Source organism: Miniopterus schreibersii (assembly GCF_964146895.1).
Source record: "Miniopterus schreibersii genome assembly, chromosome: 2".
NCBI lineage: Eukaryota > Metazoa > Chordata > Mammalia > Chiroptera > Miniopteridae > Miniopterus > Miniopterus schreibersii.
The window spans coordinates 36,209,489-36,226,908 of NC_138102.1; the positions used below are offsets into that span (position 1 = coordinate 36,209,489).

At 43.5% G+C, this 17,420-nt stretch overlaps 1 protein-coding gene across 1 annotated transcript in view; it reads left to right on the plus strand.

The window, feature by feature from the left end:
* The window catches only part of STK24 (serine/threonine kinase 24), a 105,445-nt gene that overhangs the window by 82,502 nt on the left and 5,523 nt on the right, over nt 1–17,420 (plus strand). Inside the window, exons 4-10 of the mRNA XM_081129009.1 lie at nt 2,287–2,395; nt 2,675–2,832; nt 9,437–9,622; nt 11,528–11,673; nt 13,109–13,238; nt 14,472–14,540; nt 16,950–17,086. Coding sequence (XP_080985135.1) covers nt 2,287–2,395; nt 2,675–2,832; nt 9,437–9,622; nt 11,528–11,673; nt 13,109–13,238; nt 14,472–14,540; nt 16,950–17,086 — 935 coding nt within the window. The remainder of the gene's footprint in view (nt 1–2,286; nt 2,396–2,674; nt 2,833–9,436; nt 9,623–11,527; nt 11,674–13,108; nt 13,239–14,471; nt 14,541–16,949; nt 17,087–17,420) is intronic.

Here is a 17,420-nt window from a genome sequence, read left to right on the forward strand (position 1 = left end):
CTGGTCTTACCCCCTGGTGAGGATCTCTGTGATGAAGAGAGCAACTGAGGACTGTTCGTAGTGAATTTTGACACCAAGAAAGACATCTACTTTCCTCCCCACCCCAAGTAAGTAGAGTATCTCCCGCCCATGAAGAATAAACCATTGGTGGGTGGTGCTTAGACCAGATTTAAAAGGGCGTGACTGTACATACATTAATCAGAGAGCCAGTTCTCAGTGATCCACAGGGAGATTTTTTCAGGTAGTTTTTCTCGGCTCCTCTTATCTCCCCTTGCTGCTGACGTTAGACTGCCCTGCTGTTTCTTTCCAGAGACTTGATAATACTAGCAGGGAGGTTAAAGTTAAGCCCAAGCCTAGTCATGTGCTACTGACTTTCTGCTTGGAGGAGGAAATGGAACTTGTACTCTGTGGTATGATTTTGAACAACTGGGTTATCCTTCTGCCTTCTGTTGTTGTGAATAAGAGCAAATATGCCAGCATCTCTGCCCTCCTCTTTCCCCCAGGTTATGAGAAAAGTGCCTTTTCCTCATTTTGAGTATTAAAATGTCTACTTTCTATGTACACTCAAAAATAGATGTGGAGAAGACAGATGGTGCAGGTTTCCAGATTGTGCTCTTTGGAACAGTAATTTCAATGTGTGCTTCTTGAAAATAAAACTTTTGGTCAGATAACTGGGAACAGTTAGGTTCTATGGAACAAAGTGTGTAACCTGTTGCCTTGGTCTAAGGTAACTTTTGGATAGTGTCTTGATTAGAATTTGGGATACTTCCTGGCAGGCTAATTGGCCCAAGCAGTGTGACTTTCTCTGAGCACATAATGTACAATAAAACCACAGTGAGCAGCACGTTCTCTTCCATCTTTGTGCTCAAGGTAAGGGAGCTGGGAGCTGCTCCATCTGGGCGTGCCCTGCTGCCAGACAGCCAGAATCCCAGTGAGCCACCCTGTTAGGAGAGGCAGCCCCCGACTTTGAGAATGAGAACCTCCCCGCCTTTCCCCAGACTTGGTGAATTTTTGTAGACCAGTTTGGGCCAGTGAACAGAGGCAGCACAGCTCACTACATGAACCAGAAGGCAGTTCCAGGCATGAGTAAAGCTGCAGTGAAACAGGAAGGGGTGTTTCAGCTGCCCCGCCTTGGTCGATAAATTACTGTTGCCATCATCCCAGACAAAGCCCCCCCCACACGAGTAGGACTGCCTTTCTGAGCAAGTATGAGTGTCATTCAGAATTCTACCTTACGTGGATTGTATTAGTTTTTATTCCCTTTATTTTAAAGCATACCTATCTTTTAAAAACACTTGGTGAATATCACAGGGTGTGTCTTCCTGTGGACTAAGGTATGTGGATTTGGATTATGATGGCATTCACTGTCAAACCTGAAACATAATACCGAGGACCCGTTAATATATTATTGAATTCTGCCCCTCTATCTAGCAGTTCCATGATGAGTTCTTTAGGGAGTGCTTGGTCTTTTTGCCAAAGTAATTTATGTTTTTAGTTGTGGTTGAATTCCCTGTTCTGCAAGTGATGGTGGACCTACTCAATTTGAACTGAGCTTTAGAGCCTAATTTTTCCCTTTAAAAATGGGCATATATGTACTTGATATTTCTCCTTATGTCTTTGTCCAATTACCAATATTAAGGAATCAATATTAATTTCTTTGAGTTTCTCAGAATAGTTTTCAGAGGTAATTATTACTTCATTTGGGATAAGTATTTTGTTATATAACATGTAAGTGTGTGTGTGTAATATAACAAAAACATCCCAATCATTAGGAATTGAGTTCTTTCAGCTGTCCTCCCCCAAGTTTTAAAATTTAGGTTTAAAAAATTCTGGTGTAGGGGTAGCCTCAGAAAACAGTGGGCTCCCAGGCCTTCTCTTTTGGACACTTGTGTTTTGATTACCATTATATATTGTAGGACAGAGCCAAGCTGTTTCATATCCTACCTAGCAAGTTCTGTGAGTTTCTGGGCTTTTGCTTTCTGGACTAAAATCTTACCTCCTGGCTCAACATGCAGGCTCCGCGGGGCTGACCATGGCCATTCTCATTGGCACTGCTTTAATTCTTAGCCAGCTTTGCTTCATTCAGCAAAGTCACTTTCGCTGCTTCATTGTTTTTAAGGCCCTTTACGTAGGTTTTTATTGTCTGGATGAAATGCCTGTTTTGGAGTAAAGAAGTTTTTAGATTTTCATTATTGTTGTCCATTTAATGTGGGTATTGACTCTGTTTTGTCATTTCAGACTTCTTATAATCATATAAGTAACTTTAACATTTTTTTGTTTTGTTAGTTAGAACCTGGCCCTTTAGATGAAACACAGATTGCTACTATATTAAGAGAAATACTGAAAGGACTTGATTACTTGCATTCTGAGAAGAAAATTCATAGAGACATTAAAGGTAAGACAGCATCTTGTTTTTATCCCGTTGAAAACCTAAGGTGGGTAGGAACGTGCTGTAGGGTTAAACTGCTTCCTTCTCGAGGGAGGTGGTTCTGTGCATATCTGTAGAGTACTGCAGCATGCCTGGGGGTGGGTGGCTTTGAGGGGTGTCCAACCAAAAGCATACCGTTGGTGCCTGTTCTTATTGAGCACATGATCTCACTGGGGAGAGGATGTAAACATTCCCCAAACTAATACGACAAATAATGTCAGGAGGCATCTTGCTTTGATTTTACAGCTGCCAATGTTCTGCTCTCTGAACATGGAGAGGTGAAGCTGGCCGATTTTGGAGTGGCAGGCCAGCTGACAGATACCCAGATAAAAAGAAATACCTTTGTGGGCACCCCTTTCTGGATGGCACCTGAAGTCATTAAACAGTCAGCCTATGACTCAAAGGTATGTGCTGAGAGGCTTGATGTTCTCTGGGTCTGGAGAGTTCCCCCTTTTGTATTTTCACCTTACAGCTTTTCCAGTTAGAGTGAAGACTGGTACCTTGAAGTAGGTCATAAAGGTCGTTCTTGGACCTTGGTTAAAAGCAGGTTTCTCCTCTGTCTCCTGCTGTATCATTTAATACCCTTTATTCAATCCATAGTCAATGAGATTTTTAGCTTGAACAATGTCTGTTTGGTAGGAGGGTGTTTGAAGGTGGGTGTGGAGGGACAGAGGATCAAGGCAGAGGCTCTCAGGAGGGAGGGGTGTGTGGTGGTGGTCCGGAGAGAGCGCTTGGGGGTTGTGTGTCTATTGGTGGTAGTTGAGGCCTGAGTGGAGTAGGTGAAGGAAGAGGGCCTTGGAAGAGACTCTAAATGATCTTTAAGGGACAAGTACAGAAAGAGGATTCCATAAGAGAAACAAAAATGTGAGAGAGATTGCTACAGCTCTTCCTGTCATTATTTTTAGTTCCTAGTTAGGGCCGTTATTGTCACAGGCTCCTAACCAACATGAGGCAAAATTATAATTCCTTTTCTCCAAACTCTCTGTTTTTTAATCCTCACCTGAGGACATGCTTATTGATATTAGAGAGAGGGGAAGAGAGAGAGACAGAGACACACAGAGAAACAGAAATGTCAGTGTGAGAGAGAAACAGCGATGTGAGAGAGAAACATTGATCGGTTGCCTCCTATGTGCACCCCAACTGGAGATTGAACCCACGCCTGGGTATGTGCCCTAACTAGGATTCAAACCCATAACCTTTTTGGTGCATGGTATGATGCTCCAACCAACTGAGCCACACTGGCTAGGGCACCAACCTCTTTTACCTGTCATATATACTCTCCTAGAGATTTTACTTATCACAGTTTTGCCACCTTTTTCCCTAGAGTTCTTATCAAGATCGAACTGCTCTTATCTGGTCAGTAGATGTTGCAGTATTCTTTTTAGATAGATTAAAAGGCATTGTCTCAAACTCATAGGGAATGAACACTTGGTTTGGGAGTTTGAGAAACTGTCACTTGACCTTTGATTACCTTTTCCTTTGGCTTATGTCAAAAGCTAAATCTTTCGTTTTCTTGGATCATACCCAGTGATTCTTTATTTTTTAAGCATTTTTAAATTTTCTAATGACTCTATTGGAAACCATGTGTGAAAATATGTTTATGTGAAATTTGCTTCCCAGGTTTGTTGACCCAGGAGATGTGGAAATTGCAGATAAGGCTAATGCCTATGCCTCAGTCTTGAGGCTTATCAGAAGTGGGGTTCCAGAGCCTGGGCCCTTAGGGATAATGTCACATACACCTCATTAGCTGTGACTCTGGGCTAGCAGCTTTTGTTATGCCTGACTACAGGCCTTTTTCCAAGGTTGCTTTGCGAGATATACTTCCAGTGATTGCTTCCCCTCACCAAGACTTGCCTGACGGGCAGTTTATGTTCTTGGAGGGGCATTGTAGCCATTTTGGTGACCCCGGTCTCCTGATACACAAATTTAATTCGGCTTCTTTCCAGTTCTCCCTTCCATTCTTCTTTGTGTATACTTCTGGACATTTTCCCCACTGGTCTCTGCATTACAGGTGGAGAACTTAACCAGCTACAGAGTGGCACGTTCTGTTACTGTCATCATGAGAGCACACTCCCATCACTTTCATCTTGAGTACACACATTGATTTTCAAAGGAAGGTCGGGTTGGGAAAAGGAAAGGATTTATCTGCCTCACTAGCATCTTCATCTCACTGAACTAAAAGGGAATATCAGTTTTAGTTTTATGTATATGTCTACAAACTTGTTTAACACAATACATTCTTAAACTGGTGTCTTTGACCCCTGTGTCATTTGTCCAGGCTGCTTAGGTGCTCTGACCGTGTTTGCCCATGCGGGGTGTCTTAATGTCGATCTTAGTTCTTAATCTGAGCACAGCATTACTAAACCATGATAGTCCATAAGTTTGAAGAACCTTTATCATAATTGTTGTTATTATTAAGGTGATTTAGGGCTGCTTGGTTTGTTTAAGAAGTCCCCAAACTTTGAAGACGGTGCCAAAGCAAAAAACTGCTCCCTGACAAGGAAGCATTTGCTTTCAGTGCTAGAGCAGGGACTTGGGCTGCAGAACTTTCATCTTTTTCACCCTCCCCACTTCCTTTGTAAGGTTATTATGATGGTGTGTCACCAAATGGATTGGATTCGGGTAAAGATTTTGCCCGTTTCATGTCCTTTTCTCTGTACTCATTCATTCAGTCTTCGCTGTAGTTGTACCCAGTGCTGCGCTAAATAATTTACATCTTTAGTGAGTAATGGCAGTACTTGGTGTCAGGTGCTCTAACAGGTAAGCAGGAGTGCAGGGGGGGGCTCAGTGAGGGATATCAAAACCAGCTCGGCAAGGAGTCAGACATAGGGCTTTTCAGCCCCTCAAAGATAAGGGAAGGGTGTTTGGACCAAGCCCGTGTAAAAAAGGAGGGACATTTATATTTGGATTGTACGCTGCGGTAAAGAGTGTGGTGGGGATGAGGCCAGAGAGAGTGACTGGCTGTTAAGTGAAACGACATCCTGTAGACACTGAGAGGCCGGTGTCAGTATTCTCGTGTAAATAACTCGTCCCGTTTTGGGTCTCAAAAGCAGTACATGCTCCTTAATCTGGAAAATAAAGAAAAAAAAATGGGGAGGGAGAGAGGAAAAGAAAAACATCTGTAGCCCTACCACCCAGACACAAGCCACATTATTTTGGTGTCTCCAGACATCTCTGAAATAACCATTGGCAGTCTGACCATGGTGAAAAGTGGAAATAGGTGGTGTATTGCTGGAAAAAAATAAAATTGTTAAAGGTGAGTGAAAACACGGTGGTGTTAGTCCATTGGTTGCTGGAGTCCACACAGTTAGCTTGTCCACCGCAGTGCAGGATTGACCCTCCCTGCCCTGATGCTGAGCCCACGGGCCTCCCCAGTCCCTGTTCAGGATCAGGATTTACCCACAGCCTCTGCTGTAATAAGCCCCGGAGGTGAGTGGAAATAGCATCTAACAGCAGACTTTATTTTAGCACATAGTAATGATGGCACCTTTTGGATCAACCATATAATTGCTGTGTAGCGCAAATGATTTTTTTATACCTCTAGATGCTGCTTATACATGCATTTCTAAGTATTGCATCTAATTCAGTAAATCGTTTATATTAAATCCACTTTGAGCTATGTTTTGACTGGTTATAACTGTGATTTGGGATTCTCCATGGTTTTTTCCCCCTCTTCCTTTTGATTATAGAGTTGACCATGGTTCCTTCTAAAATATTTTCTATGCACAATTTTTATACCACTTAAATTGTATTGTCTGCAGATTTGTAGCTAGCTTAATAAAGATTGCAAAGATTGGTATTGCAAAGATTTAGAATGTTGTATATTAGTAGCACCCCACTCAACCTGCAGCACCCATTGAGAAGGAGTCCTTGGTCATCAGTAATAGGTACTCTGTGTTGTCACTTAGGATGGTGCCACCTAGAATTCTCCACATAGGAAAATATCTGTTTACAAATGTCTACAGTGCAAAGCACTAGTCCTCACAGCTTTTGACTTGAACTCACATTGAAAACCACTATTTGTTTTCTCTTAATATCTAATTTCATGTCTTTTATGGCAGTAAAACAGGTCTCTTCTTATACTTTAATTTTAATTGCTTTGGAAATGACTGCCCTTCCTCCACATACTTATATTTTAAAACACAGACACATGTTCTAAATATGACGCCATATTTCCTAGATACAGTCATAGACAAACTCAGTTACGTATATGGTTCCCAATCAGCATTATTGTTGTTGGCTATGTGATACTTTAGTAAGTTAACATGCCACAGCAGCTTAGTCGTTTTTCTAAAGTTTAGCCTAAGTAATGCTGCCATTGAATATTTTTGGTAGTATATACTGTTTTCTAAATTTAAAATGTATTTATTTAGGATAGATTCCTAGAAGCGGAATTAATTGGTTTTAACAAGTTTGGATATTTTTTATGGCTTTTGATACATGATGCCACATTGCTTGCCATTTATTCTAGTGCTAGTCGAGGCTTCCAAATCAGTCAGGAGGATGTTCGATGTCTGCAGAGGGAGTCTGAAGTTAGGAAGACACTTAGGGGCTCCCTACAGAAGTCCCAGGATAGAGGAAAGCTGTCAGGAGCACTGAGATGTCAGGAGCCACACGCCTGGCACTTGGTGATTTAGGATTCAAAGAAAGGACTCCAAGAGGCTGGGGTGACACTAGCTCCTGGCTAGGCTGGCTGCCTGGGAGGTTGGCACATACTTTGTCTTGACAAGGCTCTGCTGGTGACTCTCCCAGGGGAAGCAGGTGAGTGATGCTGGTCCCTTTTCTCTGGAGACTCAGAGCTGTGTAACAGTTGGGGCTGGGAATGCTGTTTCCTTGGTCAACTTTTCGTTGGTCCGTCCTGGCAGATGGAAGCCTCAGAGTCTTGCTGCCTGTTTGCTTATTGTCTGGCTTGGAGCCCAATAGCAATCCCTCAGACCACTGACGGAAACGTGTGCCAGGACATCCTGTGACACTGTCATCGGCCAGCTGACACCATCATCAGCCTGGGCCTTGTAGTTACAGAGTGGGTTTAAGTGGTAACGGGATGTGGAGGGGTCTGGAGGTACATCTGTCAGAGGTTGTCTGGGCAAAGGTCCTGCATCTGTCTGGCTAGGAGGCAGATTAGTGCCGAGTAGCAGACTGACGGGAACCATGCAAACTTTAGGAAGGAACCTGTTGGGTAAAGGGCCGCTGCCGTATACGAGTCATGCTTTCTGTCCTCCTTGCCTTCTGTTCTTGCACGTCGCCCTCCCTCCTGGTACCTGCACACCACTTGGCGTCCTGCCACTCCAAAATTACTGGTGCTCACTGCCAGCAGCTCCTTTGCACCCATCTTCTTCCTCCTGAGGGGAGGGACTCTGGAATAAGTCACATTTTGCTGGTTTTTAAAATAATACACATGTAAAATAAAGCAGAGTGCAGTTGCAGGTGGAAGGAAAATAGGCATATTCCTCCTGATACTGGTTTATGTAGACCTTTAGTAAAGTGTAGTACAAACAACCTAGAAAAGGCTTGCTTATTCCTGCCTTCCCCGAGAAGAGGAGGAAATAGAGTATGTGGTAGGCATGGCATGTATGTGCCAGGGAGATGGTGGTGAGGGTTTCTCACACTCACTAGGACTGTGGGAACATGGCAGGGGAGTCCTCTCCAGGTTTTTAAAGGTAGAAAATGTCTGGGCCCTGCGGTGATCTGAAAGGGGTTTCAGACTTTCCATTTCCTCGCTGTAGGGTGAGTGTGAGAGATGAGGCTCTCACTTAATTGTCTGGAGTTATGATGGGTTTACAGTGCACAGTGATAGGAGCAGAGAAGCTGCACTACACTGAATACAGTGGAGGTTTGGCCCTTTTTCCCCCGCAAGACCACAAGCCCGTGCTGAGTAGGAGGGGGGTCTAGCAGCTGGACCCTGGGTGCCCCCATATGGCACCCCTGGTTCCTGCTAACAGTGAAGCTAACCAAACCTCTAGATTTAATTAACCCATTGAGTATTTGACAGGAAATACAGGAGTAGAAGAACACATTAAATGACACCAGGAAGAAACCAGACAAATCTAGAATTTGGGCCCATTTCTTAAGTCGGTGTGACCCTGGGGAGATGAGGGAGTGAACTGCTGTAGGTTAAAAGAGCTTTAGGCCACCGAACAATCAGTTGCAACATGAGGACCTTGTTTGGAACCTGATTCAAATAAGCCAACCATGAAAAGACTTTTGAACAGTTGAGAAAATTTAATTATTACATGACATTAAATTATTACATAATATTTATTACATGATAAGGAATTATTAATTTTAGGTATTGATATGTAGTAAAAAGTCTTTATTGGCAAACTGAGGTTCTCAGGGAGAATGTCATAACGTTTTCATTTATTATATACTAGGATGATTAATAGCTAAAACTTGTATGGTATTAGTAAATTCATGTGCTAGGCATGTGGGGGTGCATTATATGAGTATTTCCCACTTCTTTATGTGTTTGAACATTAAGTTCTAGGCGCTGTGTTAGGCACCTTGCACAACCACTTGCTATTATTCCCATTTTGCAGGTGAGGGAACTAGACTCATAGGTTAGATACTTTGTCTAAAGTCATAAGACTTTGGTGGTAGAGCTAGCGTTTACCTCAGAGCATTACATTAGTTCTGAGCATTGCTTGACTGGCGAACACGCCTCCACTCCCCAGATCTGCCCTCTGCTCACCTCTGATTACCTGTGCCGTTGACCAACTCAGAGACCTCAGTTAACATTGAATTCATTATACCTCCAACAGCGAGTGGAAGACAAGGAATCATAAAAGCCATCTTTAGTACAGAGATTAGAAGATGTTTTGTATATTAAATTGTTTCCTGTGTGTTGCCTATTTTGAAATTGAACCAAAAGCTTATGTTTTTTATTTTCAGTTAAAATAATGTTTTTGAAACCTTAAAAGAGTGCATTAAGATGTATTTTTTTCCCCAGGAAGTATATGGGAATTTACTCCTGCTTGGTGGGTCTCTAAAGATCCTTTTCTGTTGCAGGCAGACATCTGGTCCCTGGGCATAACAGCTATAGAGCTTGCAAAAGGGGAGCCACCTCATTCTGAGCTGCACCCCATGAAGGTTTTATTCCTCATTCCAAAGAACAACCCCCCGACGCTGGAAGGAAACTACAGCAAACCCCTCAAGGAGTTTGTCGAGGCCTGTTTGAATAAGGAGCCGAGCTTTGTGAGTTTCATGAGATCAGAACCGGCCTGCATCTCTTCATGTGTGGCCTGACTTGGTCTAGAATCGTCTTACTGGAATTTCTTTAATCTGTCTTCACAATCTCATTTGTTTTCTTTTTCTAAATGGGTATGATTGATTTCTTTGCACTGCAAATATGTTTTTATTGTTATTTTATCTTTGAAGGATTAAAATTTATTTTCAGATTTTTTAAAGCATCTCATACCTCATTGAGCGCGAAGACTATTCTTAATATATGTGTAATCATAAGTTTTTAATATTTGTAGTGGAAGGTCAGGCTATAAACTATTAGCTATTTTTAATAATTGTAAAGTCTGTCCTGAAAAATAATGGCAAAATAATTTTTAAAGTAAATGTTTTCAGTTTCTTGGCATGTGTCAAGAAAGAAAAGGCAAATAAAATATAAATGAACCACCCACTTTGCTCACCCCCTTCCTTCTTTATGTTTGATTGACTCTGGCAATAATGACTACATAGCTTTAGCCTAATTTTCTCTCTGAATTAAGACATGTTTTTGAAAGTTATCTGTATATTTTGGTGTTGTGTATAGCACCATATGTCCTTGTTTTGTTTACGAATTTTCCAGCAGGGTTAGCTGAGCCCTCTTTTCATGAACTCTTAGCTTAAAGTGGGTGATTAGTTTTATAAGAGCACCATGGTTGTCTAATATGCCAGTTTTGGTAAAGGAATTAAGTGGAGAATGCAGCCTATTCTGAGATCCTCTAGGGGATGTGGAGTACACCAGGCATCGGTGGTGCAGGGCTGCTGTTCTCCATGGCCACAGTGCTCTGAACTTCACATCATGCTATTAGCTCCCAGTCACAGGCACCAGTACCCAGAAGATACACCTACTTGCGTGTACATCTTCCCATAAAAACATACTTGCAGTATTGGCTTACTTGCCCAATGTACACATCTCAACCCCTACCTTGACCCCAAATGCACTCAGAGAAGGATGAGAAGCTGAGGATGTGAGGGCTTCTGAGACGCTTGGAGTTTCACAATAACAGGGATGGGAAGTGAGAAGGACCTGAGGTCGCCTAGGTTTTTCATAAGCTTGAATTTGAGAAACATGCCTGGCTCTTATTTCTAGTAATTCGGAGTAAGTGACAGCTTAGTCTGACTCATGTTGTTTGTGTGTTCCCACTGCCTGCTCCGATTTGGATTTCACTCAGCTGCCTTGGGAAACGTGTTCCCTGTAATTGGTTTTGCCAACCTCAAGGGCAGAGCAGTTGGCCAAGGGAAGAGCATGCTGTCTGGCTGTGGTCATCCTGAGCCCAGGGCCTAGATAGAGTCCTCACCCTGACCACAAAGAGAGAGGCAGACCTAAATTGGGGGCTGGGTGATTGGCAACTCAGGTGCTATTTCAGCAACCAAGGAAAGGGTATATCTCCTGGCCCCTTTCTAGTTACTTCTAAATGGATCTAAATGAACATTTTTCTTATTTGGGGGGTGGAGCCAAACATTAATATAGAAAGTTAACATGATAATACAAAACGTTTTCTCTCTTCCTGGTATTTGCAATAAAATGTTGTATAAAAACTAGGAGGCATGTTCTAGCCCTTTTTAATGATTTCGTTGAAATTCTCTGGAGCATTTTCTAGGTAGATGGTTTTTTTCTGGGGGAAGTTCTCTTTCATTGTATGGTTTTCTGAGAATTTAACATTAAATACTAAATGCTGTATAGAGTCCCATCCACGGATGCTGAATGGCTGTTCTTTGAATAGGTTTTAGGGGAGGAAAACTTTGAAGTAGAACTTACTCTTTAGGTGTTAGTATGGTGGTTTGACATTTTGAGGCAGAAGTCTGACCTACCAGGTAGAATCAAGTAGAATACAGGGACTTCACCTCATGCCTTTTCTGTTTTGTTTGGTTGGTTGTTTCTAGAGACCCACTGCTAAGGAGTTACTGAAGCACAAATTCATAATACGCAATGCGAAGAAAACATCCTACTTGACGGAGCTCATTGACAGGTACAAGCGGTGGAAGGCCGAGCAGAGCCACGAAGACTCCAGCTCGGAAGACTCTGACACGTAAGTCTGCTCTGCTGGAGTCATGAATCTGTGACTGCAGCTCTGCCTGAGCTGCTGGCATGCGGGAGTGGTCTGTTCATTCTAGTCTTTTCCTTGGGGTGGGCTTTGGGTACCTTTCCTTTCTTTTCCTTAAAGATAATCCAGGTTGATGGTCCTCCTTGTCTTAGTATGGGACTATTTGGGAGTCTTTTAGCCTCTTTTTGTTTCCAGTGGAGTTTTTCTGCATTAAGGTTGTGTGATAAAACTGTGTAAACCAAACTTGACCTGATTTCTTTTTCCTTTGTTATACTTCCTGCTCTTAAATACTGATCAGATGAAACTGATTTAAATATATATATTTTAAGAGATATAAATGTATTTTTGTTATTCTGTCTTGTGTTCCTGATAGAGGCTTCACATTGCAAGAGCGTTGTACCAGGAAGTTACTAAAAACTGTTGTCAAGTTAAGCATCTAGGAACTCTGTTAGCTAAAAAGATGAATTAGGTCTAGGAGCCATTTTAGTACGTAGGGATGGGGAAAGCTTGACTGGTGGCTTTGACATAAAAGGGAAAGGAAGCTAGGCCAGTTGAATCCGAATTTCTGGGGATGAGACCCAAATGTTTTCTGAAGGTCCCCAGATGATTCCATTAAAAGCCAAGGAATTGTTGAGGTTGTGATGTTGAGAAATTAGGGAGGTAGCAAATTGGGGATGGAAAGATGAACAGGGAGTAGATGTGGCCATGGTTTCAGGTAAAGGAGCAGGAGACAGTCCAGGCTTCCTCAGTGTGGTGGGTGCTGTTTAGGTGGTGGCACTGGAGAAGAGGCTGGTCTGGGAAGGAAACTGTGTTTGGTGTGGGACATGTTCGAGTTGTCGATAAGATATCCAAGAGGGTGTGTCCATTTGAGAGTGGCACTGATGTTTGGAGTTTAGGAGAGATGTCTTGGCAGAGGATATAGATTTAGAGTCACCACTCTGTAAATGGTCAATGGAACCATGAGAACAAATGGTGTCATTCACAGCATATCTGCAGAGTGAGAAGGACCTAAGGCCTAGGACCAAACCCTAGGAAATGCCAGCATAAAGGATAAACCTATGAATGACATGGGTTAGAAGAAATCTGGATTATTCTTCAGGGGAAGAGACACTGCTTCCCTTTTGAGGAGTTGGTGGGAGGGATGGGTATGGATACAGTTGGCACTGTGGGAAGTAATGGGAACCACATTCTGATGGTCTCTCTTCTCTGTGAGGTAGGAGGCCGGCTTGTTTTCTGAAGCCCAAGAGGTACTGGAAGTGAGTGTCATTGGTGGGAGGAGTGTGAGCGTGAGACGGAGAAGGCATGCATAGGTAGCCGGGGCAGCCTTGAGTGCTCAGCTGGGGTTTGAGAGGCAACCAGTGGGGTCTTAGCCCTGCAGAGCCAGCTCACTCATGGAGTTCTCCTGGGTTTCTGTGTTAAGGGAAACGGACACGGATGGCCAAGCATCTGGAGGTAGCGACTCTGGGGACTGGATTTTCACAATCCGAGAGAAAGATCCAAAGAGTCTCGAGAATGGAGCTCTTCAGCCATCGGATTTAGACAGAAATAAGGTACGTTTACTGGTACTAGAGGGACCGACACTTGTCTTCACTCAGCAGCATTTTCAGTCACTTTTCTGTGAGGTCTACTGTGTCAGTGAGCGAGGTGGCCCCTCATGGCAGCCTGTTTGGGAATTTTGCTGTCAGTGAATTGGCAGAGCAAGAGATTGTGTTCTGTCGCATTACTCAGAGTCAGACCTACAGTGCTAAATTATTCTTTCTGTATGCCTGTCCTGCTGTGGGGTCAGCATTTCCTGACATTTGGACATACAGTGGGGATCATGGGGTGCAAGAGTGGAGTTGAGGTTTCACATGTAAAAACACTTTATAGCTCTCTTGACAGGACTGTGCTTATTTTGTATATAGGGTTATTCATATAAGGTACTAGGATTTTGGAATTAAGTTTTATTAAAAGTCACTAAAACCACAGTGAGATACCACCTCACACGTGTCAGAATGGCTGTCATCCATAAATCAAACAAGTGCTGGTAGGGACGTGGAGAAAAGGGAACCCTCGTACATTGTTGGTGGGATTGCAAATTGGAGCAGCCGCTAGGAAACAGTATGGAAGTTCCTCAAAAAAATTAGAACTATCGTATGACTCAGCAACTCCACTTCTGGGTATTTATCTGAAGGAATCCAAAACACTAATTTGAAAGAATATATGTACCCCTATGCTTATTGCAGCAATATTTATAATAGCCAAGATATGGAAGCAGCCCAGGTGCCCATCAATAGACAAATGGATAAAGAGGATGTGGTACATAGATATGATGGAGTATTATTCGGCCATAAAAAAAGAATGAGATCTTACCATTTGTGACAACATGGATGGACCTAGAGAGTATTCATACTACATGAGCTAGACAGAGAAAGACAAATACCATATGATTTCAGTTACATGTGGTCTGTAAAAATACAAAATGAATGAACAGAAGAGAAACAAACTCATAGAAGAAACTGATGGTTGCCAGATGGCAGGAGGGTTGGGGGCTGAGTGAAAAGGTAAAGGGATTAAGAAGTAAAATTGGCAGTTATAGTCACAGGGGTGTAAAATACAGCATAGGGAATATATTCAGTAATATTGTGTTAACTGTGTATGGTGCCATGTGGATACTAGACTTATTAGGGGATCACTTCATAAATTACATTATTCTTGGATAGCACCTATCTGAAGTTTATGGAATTTTTGCAACTGTGAATGTCAGATATTTCTAATTACCGTTTTTTCCTTCTTTCCCCAAGATGAAAGACATCCCAAAGAGGCCTTTCTCTCAGTGTTTATCTACAATTATTTCTCCTCTGTTTGCAGAGGTAAGATGTCCAATTGACTTTTGCGGGGAGATGAGAAGTGGGAGCAGGGCACTCCTTCTGTGGCAGTGTTGCATTGGAACCTGCGAGGTCAGAACAAGCAGGGAAGTGTGCCTGGTGCTCCCAGGAGACATCTATATGCCTCCTGGTGCTCCACTCAAGGCAGTAACACATTTCCCAGGAGGGCTGGACTCCGTATGCCTCCTGTGCATATCCATGTGCCTCCTGTACATATCCATATCCCCCCTGTAGATAGCCATGTGCCTCCTGTACATATCCATATCCCCCCGAATATCTTTATGCCCTTGTACATATCCATATCCCCCCGTAGATATCCATATGCCTCCTGTAGATAGCCATGTGCCTCCTGTACATATCCATATCCCCCCTGTAGATATCCATATCCCCCCTGTACATATCCATATTCCCCCTGTACATATCCATATCCCCCTGTAGATATCCATATCCCCCCTGTAGATAGCCATGTGCCTCCTGTACATATCCCCCCTGTAGATAGCCACGTGCCCCCTGTAGATATCCATATCCCCCCTGAATATCTTTATGCCCTTGTACATATCCATATGCCTCTTGTACATGTCTATTCCTCCTGTAGCTGTGTGCATACTGCATTTTGAAGTGTTTTAAGAATAGATTTTCTGAGAATGATTATTCTTCATCTGATTAGTATCGCATTGGGAAAAAAGTTGTAAATACCCCTTTCTTTCATTTTCTTGTTCCCCTTTCCTGGCTCAGGTGACCTTTAAGATAATGCAGAGTGGGTCACAACAGTCAGTAACTTCTGTTTGTGTGGAGATTCATGCTCTCCAGGGAGGCTGTGTCAGGAGACCCTCAGACTTGAGGTGGGTGGTCTGAGGTGGGAAGAAAGTGCTCCCCTTGGCCTGAACCTCTGTGACACAGTGACTTCACCTTGGCAGTGCCCAGGGTGCTCCAGGCCAGTCTCCACCCTGCTCCCTCTTCCAGCCCCTTCTCTAGGCTCCCATCCCTTTCCCAGCCCAGCATCTGCCTTCACAAGCTTTCCTAAGGGCCCTGCCTTCTAACCTGGCAGACTGGGGCCCAGCCTGAGGTTACAGGGCTAGAACCACTGAACATACTGTTTTTAGATGGAAAACTAAACAGCACAGGGCAGGTAGAGGCCCCTCTGTGTTGCTTTCTGGCTCCGGCGTTATCTGGTTTTCTGGGTACCTTTGCTCTTCCTAGGATGCCCACAAGACCCCATTTGGCTCTTTTGTACGTTGTTTGAAAGATTGGTCCTTCAGGTTTTATAGATGCTCCCTTGCTTTCCTGTGACCCTACTGTTGCCATTTCACTGGTATCAGTCAGGCAGTTAGGGAAGATGGCATATATTTTCTCATTTGTCTGAAGCTGTTATTGGGCACATGAAGAAACTATTCTGAAATCATTATTCAGAATTAATGAATTAATCCTGGATCTAACAATAATTTCATTTTTTACCCAGCTAACCTGAACTCACAGGCCAGGCCTTTCCTGTTCTGTATATCCTTTAGCAGGGAGGAGAAACCATTATTTCCAGAATGAGACTGGTGCTGGGAATGATAGCATGTGTTCACAACAACTTGAAAAAGCCTAAGCTATTTTGTAAACTTCTTAAAGCTGAAATTGAGGAGGGGGCCTGACGAGGAGGTCACGTTTTGTTCTCTGCAGCTGCCAGCTGGAGCCCGTTCTGAGCGACTTGCAGCCCTCACTTAGCTGCATCTTGCTCTGAGCAGCTCCCCTTCACATTGTACGTTTTGGTCACATTCCTGAAAGAGACTGAGTTGACCTTAAAGTGAGGGAGGTGCCTGAAGACACTGTAATGATTTCTCATGGGAGCAGTGGTGCCAGGAGGGACATTGCAGATCCCCAGAATTTAGGGCTGGCGCTTACATGAACTAGAAGAATACTTTGAGAAAAAAGGACCAAAAAGACAGTTTGCTGGCTTCTAAGAACCAGCCTGTTAACATTAGTAAACTTTAGATTAGATAGCCCGCATTGCAGCTTCAGTGTGGAAGCTAGTGCTGAGTGATTTTGAAATTGCTTTTTTGGTATAAGATTATAGATTGAAATGGAAGAAGAAAACGGGACAGACTGCCATGGTCAGATTTTGAAAAGGTGCACAGGATGCTAGTTGTCTCTGTTCACTCTGGTGCAGGTAGTGACTTAGGTCTAACAAAAGACCTTTCTCTACAGTGTTCTCAGCATTCAGAAAGCTGTTTATGAAAACAGTGGGAAGTGAGCCAGTGGGAGCCAGCCGAGCTGAAGGGAGTGAGTTGAAGCTGCTGCCACTACCCGTGTGGCTGGAGCTGTTGTGGTCCACACATTGTGTTACTCTCTAAAACAGGTGCTTATTGGTTCCCGTGCTCATGTGTCATGTTCACGTTTGTCTCTTTTCAGTTGAAGGAGAAGAGCCAGGCATGTGGCGGTAATATGGGGTCCATAGAAGAACTGCGCGGGGCCATCTACCTGGCGGAAGAGGCGTGCCCCGGGATCTCGGACACCATGGTGGCCCAGCTCATACAACGGCTCCAGAGGTAACTGATGCCAGGGCTGCTGTGAGGCCACTGCCCCCAAGGAGAAGAGTCCTGTGGAGGTCACCCCATGCTTGTCCTGTAGTTTTCCTGGTCTGGGTGTGGGAACTCCTTCAAATGGACTGCTCTTCTACCCTCCCTTTGTCAGTTTGGCGCTTTGTTCCTAGTCGGTCTTGTTGCCTTCTTGTTCTCAGTTCTAGGAGTCAGTTTGAATGAATGATTCACATGTGGAAACATCTGGGAAGGATCACACAACTCTGTGCCACATAAATGCAGAATGACTTTAAAATACCTGTCTGCTATAATGATGCATCCCAGTTACATAGTCCTTAGCTAA